The sequence below is a fragment of the Cricetulus griseus genome, assembly GCF_003668045.3.
Source record: "Cricetulus griseus strain 17A/GY chromosome 1 unlocalized genomic scaffold, alternate assembly CriGri-PICRH-1.0 chr1_0, whole genome shotgun sequence".
Taxonomy (NCBI): Eukaryota; Metazoa; Chordata; class Mammalia; order Rodentia; family Cricetidae; genus Cricetulus; species Cricetulus griseus.
Genome location: NW_023276806.1, coordinates 192,870,901 through 192,884,765, shown reverse-complemented (window position 1 = coordinate 192,884,765; position 13,865 = coordinate 192,870,901). Strand labels below are relative to the sequence as shown.

At 38.6% G+C, this 13,865-nt stretch overlaps 1 protein-coding gene across 8 annotated transcripts in view; it reads right to left on the bottom strand.

The window, feature by feature from the left end:
* The window catches only part of Cnot4 (CCR4-NOT transcription complex subunit 4), a 104,241-nt gene that overhangs the window by 30,738 nt on the left and 59,638 nt on the right, over window positions 1-13,865 (bottom strand). For 5 of the 8 annotated variants that reach the window (XM_027391447.2, XM_027391450.2, XM_027391451.2 and 2 more), the window contains 2 exons: window positions 13,148-13,281; window positions 4,629-4,686 (listed from right to left, as the gene is read on the bottom strand). In XM_027391447.2, coding sequence (XP_027247248.1) covers window positions 4,629-4,686; window positions 13,148-13,281 — 192 coding nt within the window. The remainder of the gene's footprint in view (window positions 1-4,628; window positions 4,687-13,147; window positions 13,282-13,865) is intronic. The other 3 variants (XM_027391449.2, XM_027391452.2, XM_027391454.2) reach the window with 1 other exon arrangement.

Below are 13,865 nucleotides of genomic sequence, written 5' to 3'. Positions count from 1 at the left end.
TTTAGTTTTTAACCAAAATAAAGGAAGATCTAAGTTTTTCTCAATCATTCATTAATAATTCTGGAGGCTGGGAGTATAGCACGAAAAAGACCCTGTGATCAAACCCCCAGCATCAAAAGCAAAAACACAACAACAAATAACAACTAATCAAACAAAAAGGAAAAAAGAAAACCCCATGCCTATTGGGAGGCTAAATCATTCTGTGATTCTGAGGCTTTTAATTCCATGGTCTGAGGGACAGTAACATTCCTCTCCTCCTCTATCTGTGCACTATTTATACAAAATGTCTTGGGAAAATAAAAAGAATGAGTAAGATTAATGCAAGTTTATTTAATATTACCAATGTTCATACACAAATATTCTGAGATGACCCCAATATATGCTGTTTGATCAACTCAATACTATTAATAGAAAGTCAACATGGGGGAAAAGGCTTTGAAATCCTTCTCATAGAGCTGGGAATATAAGTGTACCATTGCTGAGTATGGGTAAGGCCATAGATTCATTTGCCAGCACCAACACCAAAATACACAAACAAACAAACAAACAAACAAACAAACAAAAATTCCCTTGTCGGGGCTGGAGAGATGGCTCAGAGGTTAAGAGCACCGACTGCTCTTCCAGAGGTCCTGAGTTCAATTCCCAACAACCACATGGTGGCTCATAACCATCCACTATGAGATCTGGTGCCCTCTTCTGGTGTGCAGATATACATGGAAGCAGAATGTTGTATACATAATAAAAATCTTTAAAAAAAAAAAAAAAAATCCCTCGCCATAGAAAAACATTTCAGTTCAGATTTATAAGCGTATTTAGGGGTTTTCTGTGTGTGTGTGTGTGTGTGTGTGTGTGTGTACGCGCTGTGTGTATTTTTATAAGTAAGTGTACACGTGTATAAGTTCATACAAAAGCCAGAAATCTGTACTTGGTATCTTCCTATACATGCTCCACTTTAGTTTTTGAGATGTCTCTTACTAAACTTGGAGATCACCTAAGGCAGTTGTGCTGAATCCTCCTGTCCCTACCCTACCAATGCTGGGTTTATAGATATATGCTACTGTGCTCAGCTTTTATGCGAGTTCCTGGGGTACAGATTCAGATCTTATGAGCCTTACATTTAACTATGAGAAGTATAATGCATTAAGATACAACTTTGTGATGGCAAGAGAAATACAAGTATATTATATTCAAAGAAGAAAAGAGAATGATGTAAAATTTCTAACTGTTGAAAATTCTAAAATAAATTTTCTAAATCCAGTATCAAAACATGATGTGACCAAAATATGAAGATGGGTACAGAATATTATGATTCTTAGATATATCTGAAAAGTAATATAGTACTTTGGTTGAAAAAACTGTTATATAAGTATGCAAGTCCAACCCTTGGAAGGTTTAGCCAAGAGAATCAGAAACTAAAGGCCAGCTTCAGCTACATAGCAAATACAAAACAAGCTTACAAATAAGACCCTGTCTCAAAATAAAAAAGAAAATCATCAACGCTGATTATATGATAAAGATTACATCTTGTAAAAATTTTTAAGGTGTGGATGCTTTGCCTGTGTGTATGTACATGCACAAAATGTATGCATGGCGTCTACAGAGGTCAAAAGAGAGTATTGAATCCCCTGGCAGGATGGCTGTGAGCCACCATATAGGTACTAGGAATTAAACCTAGGTCCTCTGCAAGAGCATCCAGCCCCAAGTACCATTAGCTCATTAAAAAATAATAATAATAGTGTCAACTCAAAATACACAAAGGCATAAATAGATTTAAGCTATTTTATAGAATTTGTGACTAAAAGTTAGATGGATGTGGTAAGAGGAGAGACCTAACTCCCACAAGTTGTCACCCCCCACACACAGCAAAATAAATATATGTATATAAATTAGATGGTATAGCAATTGAAGAAGACATGTCAACCTCTAGACTTCACATGTGCCAACATAAGTAAGTGCTCCCATAAAAACTTCTTCCCATTTTTCCCAAATGACAATATGTTTTGAAATGTAAAATCAATAAGCTGTTCAACATTGTCTATGAAAACAAGTGAAAGTCTAGCTGGCACAGCAGACTTTGTGTCATCATATTTATTAATAAGGTCAGCAAAGCTTTATGTTTTGTTCAAGTTTTTGTATGTCAATGATGTGTGTGTGTGTCTGTGTGTGTGTGTGTGTGTATGTGTGTGTGTGTGTGTGTGTGTGTGTGTGTCTGTGTCTGTGTGTCTGTGTGTGTGTGTCTTGCTATGGCAAAGTACAGTGAGCAAAAACCATATTTGCCATCAAAGAGGAAAGGAACACTAAAAAGCAAGAACTCAAAGGCAAGCTAGCTGAAACCATTTGTACAGAATCAAAGCAACCAAGAACTGTAGTCGACTTGAAGGATACTGGTGCATATGATATTGTATAATAGTATATGGTTATCAAGGTAATTTTGATTGTTTAGAAGGGACTAACTTGACAAAGAAGCCAAAATTATACAATGAGAAAAAGAAAGCACCTTCAACAAATGGTGCTGGCATAACTGGAGGTTTGGATGTAGAAGAATGCAAATATATCCATTATTTATCACCCTGTACAAAACTCCAGTCCAAGTGGATCAAAGATTTGAACATAAAACCAGTTACACTGAACCTGATAGAAGAGAAAGTGAGGAATAACCTCGAATGCACTAGCACAGGAGACAACTTCCTGTATATAAAACCAGTAGCACAGACTCTAAGATAGACAATTAGTAAATGGAACCTCATGAAACTGAAAAGAACACAGTCAATAAGACAAAATGCCAGCCTACAGAATGGGAAAAGATCTTCACCAACCCAACATCCAACAGAGAGTTGGTCTCTAAAATATACAAAAAAACCCCACAAGATTATCAAATAATCTAATTAAAAAATGGGGCACAAATCTAAACAGAGAATTATCAACAAAAGACTCTCAAATAGCAGAGAAACACTTAAAGAAATATTCATCATCCTTAGCCACCAGGGAAATGCAAATCAAAACGACTTTGAGATTCTACTTTATACTTGTCAGAATGGCTAGGATCAAAACCCCAAAGGACAGTTTATGCTGGAGAGGATGTGGAGTAAGGGGAACCCTACTTCATTGCTGGTGGAAGTGTAAATTTGTACAGCCCCTTTGGAAATCAGTATGAAGGTTTCTCAGAAGGATGTTCAACCATACCACAAGAACACATGCTCAACTGTATTTATTTATGGCAGCTTTATTTGTAATAGCCAGAACCTGGAGAAGACTTACATGCCCCTCAACCGAAGAATGGATAAAGAAAATGTGGTATATTTACACAATGGAACATTATTACTCAGCTGTTAAAAACGCCATCAGGAAATTTGAAGACAAATGGATGGAACTAGAAAAAAATAATCATGAGTGAGGTAATCAGAAAGACAAACAGGGTATGTACTCACTCGTAAGTGGATATTGGCTGTAAAGTCAAAGTTACCCATGCTACAATCCACAGACCCAGAGAGGTTAGGTAACAAGGAGGACCCAAAGGAAGATACATAGATCTCCCTGGAAAGGGGAAATAGAAGAGATCTGGGTAGACTGGAAACTGGTGGGGATGCGCGAAACTTGAGAGATCAGGTTGGGGGTAGGTTGAGGGAAGAGAATACTGAAAAAGGGGGTGGGGGCTTTTTAGGATCAGGTGGAAACCTGATGCAAGGGAAACTCCCACAAACCTACAAGGATGATCCAAGCTAAGACTCCCAGCAATAGTGGATACACAGCTTGAACTGGCCATCTCCTGTGATCAGAATGACTACCCCAATTGTCATCAGAGGGCCTTCACCCATTAACAGATGGAAACAGATGCAGAAACACACAGAAAAACATTAGCCCAAGCTCTGGGAATCCTGCTGAACCGAGAGAGAAAGGACTAATTTGGCTCATGGGCACTCACAGAGTATGGACCAACAGGGGCCTGCAAGGGACTGTCCTAGACCCTCCGCATATATGTGACAGTTGTACAGCTTGTCTATTTGTGAGAATCTAACAGTTCACGCAGAGGCTGTCCCTAATGCTTTGGCTGGCTCTTGGGAACCTATTCCTCATACTGGGTTGCCTTGCCCAGCCTAAATACAAGGGGAGGTGCTTAGTCTTACTGCAATTTGATATGCCATGCTCTGTTGATACCCATGGGAGGCCTGCCCTTTTCTCAACAGAAACAAGAGGAGTGGACTGGGGTGTAGGGGGTAAGGGATGAGGGGAGATAATGGGAAGAGAATCGGGAGGGGAAACTCGTTGGGATGTAAAATACATAAATAAATTAAACACTTAAAGAAATATTCACAGGGAAATGCAAATCAAAGATACCGAGATTCCATTTTACACCTACTTGTCAGAATGGCTAAAAGTGACCAGACACCTTATGCTGGAGAGGATATGGAGCAAAAAAAAAAAAAAAAAGAAGGGACTAATTTATACCCTACACATTCTATGTAGAAAAAAAAGCTAACTATTATATATCTAACAAAGCAGTCTCTCAAGGCATTTTTTTAATTGTGTCAGTATTTAAAGTATTTTTTCAATTTGAAAAATTTACCTGCATAGGACACTTTGCTTTCAGTTATAGCAAATAAATGGAAAATATTTTATCTATATCTTACCTGTTGGGAATTATCACCATTCCCTATACTGAGAGAATCTGAAGGTTTGTCAATGGGGCTGTAAAAGAAAACAAACTGAGTAAAAGGAAGAGTAAATCATTGTCACACACACACAAACAAAAAAACCTTGCCAAAATAAGAAGAATAAACAATGCTTTTGAGACACTATGACACAAGACCTTCTGCAAGATATTATTAAGGGTTCAAAATGTACAGGGAAGGTCTCTTCCCCTGGAACCATACATACATACATACATACATACATACATACACACACACACACACACACACACACACACAGTATTCTGTATACATGTATGCCTGCATGCCAGAAGTGAGCACTACATCTCATTATGGATGGTTGTAAGATACCATGTGGTTGCTGGGAATTGAACTCAAGACCTCTGGAAACGCAGTCAGTGCGTTTAACCACTAAGCCATCTCTCCAACTGCAGCCCCCAGAACTTAAGGCTGAGATAAACAGCTGCTATCAGAGAGGGAAAATGACAAAAAGAAACAGTGAGGAAATGCTCTCTACAGGCTCTTAAGAGTCCACTTTTTTTAAAGTATTTCTACGAATACTAATCCTGTTCTCAAGGAAGAAAGGGCAAGTGTGTATCTCACACATACAAGAAAAATAAATGATATATACTTTAATAAAGGTATTTTTCCTAACAAAAAGATGGTCTGAATTAACAAAGATAATACAGAAAATAAGACAGAGGCCAGAAGAGACCAATGGAAATAAGCAATATTTAACAGCAACTTTTTTATAAATAAATTTTTATTTAAATTAAAAACAATCTTATTTTATATACCAATTCCAGTTCCCTGTCCCCCCATCCTCCCATGTCCCCCAATGAGCCCCCCATTCCATCCCCCATCCACTCTCCAGGGAGGGTGAGGCCTCCTATGAGGGATCATCAAAGTCTGACACATCATTTGTGGCAGGACCTAGGTCCTCCCCCGTTATCTTGGCTGAGAGAGTAACCCTCCATAGGTAATGGGCTCCCAAGCCCATTCATGCACTAGGGATAAATAATGATTCCACTGCCAGAGGCCCCATAGACTGCCAAGGCATCCCATGTTCAGGGGGCCTGGTTCGGTCCTATGCTGGTTCCCCAAGTGTCAGACTAGAGTCCATGAACTTCTACTTGCTCAGGTCAGCTGTTTCTGTGGTTTCCCAAGCATGGTCCCTTTCCTCATCATTCCTCCCTCTCTCTACAATTGGATTCCGAGAGTTCAGTTCAGTGCTTGGCTGTGAATCTCTGCTTCTGCTTCTATCAGCTACTGGATTAAAGCTCTAGGATGGCATATAAGGTAGTCATTGATCTCATTATAGGGGAAGGGCATTTAAGGTAGCCTCTCCACTATTGCTTAGACTCTTAGTTGGGGGTCATCCTTGTGGATCCCTGGACATTTCCCTAGTGCCAGATTTGTCTTTAAACCTACACTGGCTCCCTCAAGTAAGGTATCTCTTTTCTTGCTCTCCTCTATTCTTCCAACTCGACCCCCTGCTCCGGTAGCTCCCAATTTGCTCAGGAGATCTCATCCCTTTCCCCTTCTCAGGGGGTCCATATATGTCTCTTAGGGTCCTCCTTGTTTCCCAGCTTCTCTGGGGTTGTGGACTGTAGAACAACTTTCTTGCATTTGTGTGTGTGTGTGTGTGTGTGTGTGTGTGCATACATGTGCAAGCTGCACAAGCAGGACAAAGGACAAGCTGCTAGAGTCAGTTCTCTCTTTCTACCATAGGACTCACATGCATAAACACATAAACAGATACATAACATACCCAGAAAAATATGCATAAGCTCTAGATCAAATTTATAAACACATTTTCATAAAAGTTTTGCTAACATTTTTTAAGTTCTATTCCAAGAATAAATACTGGTAATTAACCTGAACAGTTGAAATCAAGAGCTGGGAAACTCTTCAAAAGCTAAATGTAGAAGCACATGTGTTTTATTTAAATAAAATAGACAACATAAAGCATAAAGTCAGTCTATGTTCAAACACCTGGAACACCAGTCAGTTTTCTGTCAATTTGATACAAGCTAGGGTCATCTGGGAAGAGGGAATCTCAAGTGAGAGAATGCCTCCATCAGATTAGCCTGTAGGAAAGTCGATGGAGCATTTCCTTGACTAATGATTGATATGGGAGGGTCCAATTTACAGTAGGTGGGTACCAGTTGGTCTTGGGTTGTCATGGACAGCAAGACAGTAAGCAGCATCCCTCCATGAGCTTTACTTCCTGCCTCAGCTCCTACCATGATTCCTTTCACAATGGACTGTAAGCCATAAACTTTTCCTCAAGTTGCAAAATTCTGCTCATGGTGTTTATCTCAGCAGCAGAAAGCAAACTGGGATACCATGTTACTGATGACCTAATAACAAAGGGACTCAAAGGAGGAGACACAGTGAAAAGGGATCAAGTCTCCTAAGTCTCTCAGGATGTTAGATTTTACAACTGTAAGGAGTCAAGGGTAAATTTTGATATTTTATTTTACATAGATAGAAACCAAAATTCAAAACTATCTGTAAGCAAGCAGTATACGTTAACCAACCAAAAAATAGTTTGATGGAGGTTTTCACTTTTAGTATCTTTTTAATTTAAATAGGAAATAAGCTTGCTTTACATATCAATTCTAGTTCCCCCTCCCTTCCATCCTCCCCTGTCCTCTACCAACCCTCCCCCCATCCTATCCCCCTTCTGCTTCCCAGGGAGGGTGAGGCCTTCCATGGGGGATCATCAAAGTCTGTCACATCATTTGGGGCAGGGCCTAGGCCCTCCCTCGTGTGTCTAGGCTGAGAGAGTATCCCTCTATCTGGAGTGGGCTCCCAAAGTCCATTTGTGCACAAAGGATAAATACTGTTCTTCTACCAGAGACCCCATGGACTGCCCTGGCCTACTAACTGACACCTACGGTCAGGGGGCCTGGTTTGGTCCTTTGCTGATTTCCCAACTGTCAGTCTGGGGACCATGAGCTCCCCCTTGTTCAGGTCAGCTGTTTCTGTGATTTTTTCTCAGCATGGTCTTGACCCCTTTGCTCATCACTCCTCCCTCTCTACAACTGGATTCCAGGAGTTCAGCGCAGTGCTTGGCTGTGGGTCTCTGCTTCCGCTTCTTGATGAAGGTTTATAAGAAAGATCTTTTGAACATAAAACAATATTATACAATAGAAGGACCAAAGAAAAATTCATTTGGGGGATAGAAAAAAGTTGAGGATCTAATTCCCTCGTTTTTCACATTCAAAACAGTGTATTTTAGTTACATTTTAAATATAAGGTAAATTTAAATAAAGATGCCAATATAATCGACAATTCCAAATTTTCAATGGCATATTGCTGTATACACAAATGCATATATACTCTACTTCTAAATGAACATATTTACTTATATTTAGATAAGTTTATTAAGATGAATTTACTTTAATTTCTCGTGTTTACCAAAGCATCAAAAATCTGGGGAGATACTTAAATGTTTGATAGCACAAACGATAGGCTTATATTACTGACATCCAAAACTTGTCCTCCCAGAACACATTTTACTTTGTATAGGCTTCAAAAATACACATCAATATTTAAACTACTACTATGCAATTAAAATATGGCCAACTTTTAAGTAGCACAATTAGCTCTTTATAGGCAGGAAAACAAACGCCTCAGCAAACCTGAAGTGTTTGTAACTGGGCAAATGCTTTAATTGGTTTTCTCATAACCTCTAGAACCACTTATCATAAACGAAAATAAATGTCTTGATTCCCATAGGTTTGTGCAAAGATTTTTTTTTTTTCCTTTGAGACAGGGTATCTCTGCATAGTCTTGGTGTTTTGTAACTCACTATGTAGACCAGGGTGGTCTTGAATTCACAAGAACCCACCTGTCTCTCCCTTCTGAATGATGGAATTAAAGGCATGCACCACCATACCTAGCTAAGAATTACTCTTAATAATGAAGTTGAAAGACATCTGAAGATGTGATAAGCCTTCCTACACAGTAGGTAAAGCCTCCATTCATTTCCTCCATTCATTTATTCTGTCTCTGTAATGAAGTTTAACTTTCAAATAGATATTATATATTTAAGTTGACTTAAAAACCCTATTGCTTTTTTGTTGTACTTCTCTTCTAGGAAATAAGAACCCAAAGAACCTTCTCTTTTAGAAACATGTTATTTATGTATTTACTTGTGTGGGTGGGGTGTATGTACCTGTGTGCCATGTGCACACATGGAGGCCAGAGGAGAAACTTGGGACAGCTTGCTTTATCACACTCCACCATATTCCCTTGAGACAGAGCCTCTCTCCTCCAACCCCCTTTGAGACAGGGTTTCTTTGTGCAACAGCTCTAACTGTCCTGAAACTCACTCTGTAGACCAGGCTGGCCTCAAATTCAGAAATCTACCTGCCTCTGGCTCCCGAGTGCTGGGATTACAGGCATGTGCCACCACTGCCTGTCAAAACAGAGCTTCTGTTAATGAATCTGAAGCTAGACTGGTGTTGAGAAATATTTTATGGATCTCCAGAAAGACATTCCTCTTCTATTGTGGACAAATCACTTACAATCTCCATATTTTCATTTTTGAATAAATTCCAAGCTGTTTTCTAGTAATTAGTGTCTCCTTCCCAACTCGAAGCACTAAGGTTACAGGTGTGCTTGAGATTTCAACTCTGGTTCTCATGCTTTTGTAACAAGTACTCTTAATTGCTGAGCCATTTTTCCAGACCCTCAAATCTTATCTTCAACCATCCCTCTCCTGACTGATTCAGTGAGAAACAAAATACAATGTTCCATTTTTAATTAAAAAAAAAAAAAAGTACCCTAAGTGAGCTTAGGGTTTAGATAAGCAGATGGCACTGTTCAAACAGGTCCCCTGTTCAAATAGCTAGTGCCTTTTAGCTACCTTTCATTCAAACCTAAAGTTTTGTTGGAGTAGATTCTGTTTATTAATTGCTCCAAGACCACAATAAAAAAGTTTAATCTCAGGATGGAAAAATACAGGCCATGGTATGCTACATGATTAAATATATGCATTGAAGGCAGTGGGTAATAAAAATTAGGCAACATGAAGAGTGTACCTCAGAGTATGCAGCAAATGGTGAAGAGAGGGAAAGGGATAGAAGAATGATTTGCACATAACGGGAGTACTTAATCAGCTTGCCTGTCACTCGGTCTTCGTCCCTGCCCCACCAAAGTCATAAACTGCCTCACTTTTGTCAGAGTCTCGGGTACTAGTTACTATGAAGTGGGGGTCATTACCCCATCTAGCTTTCTAAACAAATCCGTTACAACATCAGTGGCTCTAATAACTTTTTTAAAGCTATAGTCAACTTAAGTGGCGTAAGAGTCCCCCAGATGACGTAATAGCTTCCCACTATGTATGCACGTGTGTAGTAGTAACTACATATAAATGAGAACTGGACAGAAACTGAGAGGAAATAAAGACAGAATTCAAAACAAAAAACCAAATCCCTAGCAATTAGCCAATTTTAATGTAATTATCCTAGTTTAGTAGACTTTTACCCATTTAATTACTAATAAACAGCTCTGGGCTTTTTGCAAAAATAAAAATGGGAAATTATAAATCTTTTTTCTACAATAAAGAGAAGTCTTTCTGGAGATTCATAAAATGCAGACCACTTTTGTGGTTCCTGTCCATACTTTGAGAAACCCTGTTTTCTACCACTCAAAGATTCATTTCTAGCCCTCTAGCTAGCAGCATAGCAACATCTCCATAGAAAACCAATTGATATGTAAAATTTTGCATGAAATTTCAGAGTTCACAGATATCTTAATACTGGTTAATGATTTAACAAGTTCTGCTTGAGAGAATCTTGTACATATTTGGTAAACTACACTACACTTTTTTTGAGACTGGGATTCTCTGAGTAGCCCTGGCTCTCCTAGAACTCTCTACAGACCAGGCTGCCTGCCTCTGCCTCCTGAGTGCTGGGATTAAAGGCGTGCATCACTATCACCTGGTACCTTTTTTGATTCTTAGCAGTACCAAGTACCAAGTAATGCCAAGGAATCCAGAAGAGGATTAATGCACTAATTCCTCCTAATCTCCTCAATTAGTAAGGCATGGCATTCAGACAGCACCTGTCCATAAGAGCACACTTCATTTTCAGTAAGAATACAGCCATGCTCTTTTAAAAGGGAGTTAGAGATTATGATCAGTGGTGAACTGTTTGCCTAGCACACACAAGGTCCTGGATTTGATCTATAATACCACAAAAAAATGACAATAACAACAATGACGGTGGTGGTGACAACAACATAAACTTCCTTTCCATGGAATAAAAACTGATAAATTCCTACAGAAGTTTTTCTTTTAATACCTTTACTAGATAGACAGTATACTAGTGCCCTCTATCTGTGGCTGAAGAAAGCTTAAAACACTATCAATTCTCTGAAAGTTATAACTCTGAAGTACCACATTATTTTCAGTCAAAATGGTTTCACTTAATAAAACTAATGTAACGCATTAAATTATTTTCTACCAATTTCTCCTTTAAAATTGTGGCATAGTTTAAATGTTTTCAATGATTGCAAAGTGAGATGTGTCTAGTCTTTAAAGTGACAGGGATTTTGGTCAGAATGTGGAATACTTATTAAACACTTAGCTCCGTTTTAGTTTTCTTATCTGAAATAATAATGACAACATCTGCCACACAGGACTATTAAAATTAAATAAGCATATCAAATTTTTACTTACATCTACATCTTCCTTTCATTTCTGTCTGAACTCAACATTTTTCCACATAGGCTACAGGAGCCACATCAAGCCATGACGACTTACAGGGCACCCGATGTGTACTCTGTGATTCTTACCACTAGGTCTGCTCAGTGTCCACAGCACAATAGCCCAACAAGGTACTATTCCTTTTAGAATCTTCAGTTGTTTCACAAATAATGTCTCAATATACATTTTATAGCTTGAAGCTATACACCCTTACGCATTACAATTGATGGCTTCCTCACTTCCTGCTCTCAGCACTTGAATTCCATCATTTCAAAGTAACTTAATCATGCAGAAAAACTATTTTTAATAAGATCAATGATGCATATAAGTGCTGAATGTATCACAAATGTTTACTACAATAATCTTATTCTTTTAATTACCATAGAAGTGGTAGGTAATGAGCAATAGCACATGGCTAATCATCTAGAAAGAGTAGTACAAATTATGGAAGTAAAGGGTCAGTTTGTTCAACTCAAAAGATATGGCTGGATTTAGCTTTTATTCCTAACTTCAACATAAGGAAACCTCGCATTATTTAATATACAGTGATTTTATGTATTATGCTGAAGTCTACTTATATATCTATATACATACACATACCCATCATGTGTAAGAAATAAATACTCATATTTAAAAGGTCTTTACTATTTAAATAATCTTCAGCAAAGGGAAGACAGTTGCTTTAAAATTTTAAACGAAAAGAATGTTTGAAGATTGACAATAAAAATAGTTATTTCACTAGACACAGGATTCTACTATTTAAAGCTGTATATTAAACATCACTTACAGAACATTTAGATAGGCTAGGGTAAAACCCTCAAAGTTACTATTTAACTGTACAATATCTGACAACTTATAGCAAAGTACAGTTTAAGACATGAAGATCACCAAATCATGAGACTTTGTACTTAAAATTATAAATCTGTTTAAACACTCAAGTTAATATCTACCACCCAAACCATGTAAGAGGCTGAAGACAGGAAGACTGCTTGTACCCAAAGGTAAGACACTCTCTCCTCACAGGACGTAATATCAGTGGTCACTAGACTAAACAGCCGTGCACACCTGTAACCGGAACACACATTTCAGATGACTATCTTCTTCTCTTCTATAATATGATTTCTCCTTTATGTTAGGGAGAAATCTTAAATTGGGTGGCAAGAGCTTTTCAATATCTAACACTACTTGATTTCCTTTTTCCCTACCCAACACAGGGCTCTTATTTTGTGAAAGCCTAAGAAGGCTAAGAACTTGCTCTTTAGCCCACACTGTGACCTCAAACTTATGACCCTCCTGCCTCAGCCTCTTAAGTGCTAGGATTAGAGATGAGAGCACTGTACCCAGCTCTGTGATTTCCTTTCAACATGAAAGCTTGTCCCCATCTTTAAATAAGAGCCCAGAGTGAAGGCATCAAGAAGCTAAGTGTTATCAGGGAGTAGGGAGCAACAGAAATTCAAATTTAGCCATGCCTGTGGCACGCACCTTTAATCCCAAGACTCGGAGGCAGAGGCAGAAGGATTTCTGTAAATTCAATGACAGCCTAGCCTACAGAGCATGTCCCAGGCCAGTGAAGGCTACTTTGGAAAACCCTGTTTCAAAATAAAATAAAAATCATATTCAGAAGCAATGACCTAACGTTTCTACATAGCTGAAGATGATGTATACATGGTAGATCTTACTAGGAATTGTGTCTAACAAGCACACACAATGAAAAGAATGGCAAAGAGGAGGGAAAGACATCAGACTGGAGTAGTACCAGTGCTTAGTCAGTACTTACGTATCATACCTCTGTAATGGTGTCACTTTGTTCTTATTCTTATCAACTGAACCCGTAGATAGCTGAAGAAAATTGGGATTTAATTTATACAATTCTTGGAGTAGCTTCTGTTCGTACTCTTGGTGTTTACCCGCCTAATGAAAGAAGAAATTAAAACTGCAGTAGGATTCAAAAAACACAGTCTGGTATGAAATGCTTTTATTTTTTTAACTATTAAAGGTACCATTTAAAGAGAATATTAGAGTTTTCTCAGAGTCAAAGAAACCTGAGGATGATGCCATCAAACTTTTAGACTAACAAGTTATTCCAGCTAAGCTACACTATAGATACTTCACAGACCAAAGCATTCCATCAGAACCAAGGCACCAGGAGGAGGCCACTGAGACAGCTCGGTGGATAAAGGCACTTGTTGACAAGAATCACCTAAGAAGAGACTGCCAATTAAAAGACTGCCCAATCAGTGACCTGTGGGCATGTCTGTGGGGAATTATCTTGAGGGTTAATTGAGAGAGGGTTAACTCTATCGGTTAAGAGGGTCTAGCCGAGGCCACAATTCCTGGGCTATAAAAGAAAACTAGCTTTGTACGAGCAGATCAGCAGGAAAGCAAGCAGCATTCCTCCATGAGCTCTTGCCTAGACTTCCCTCAAAGATGAACCACAACCTATGAGCTAAAATAAACCCGTTTTCTCCCATAAACTGCTTTTGGTCATGCTGTTT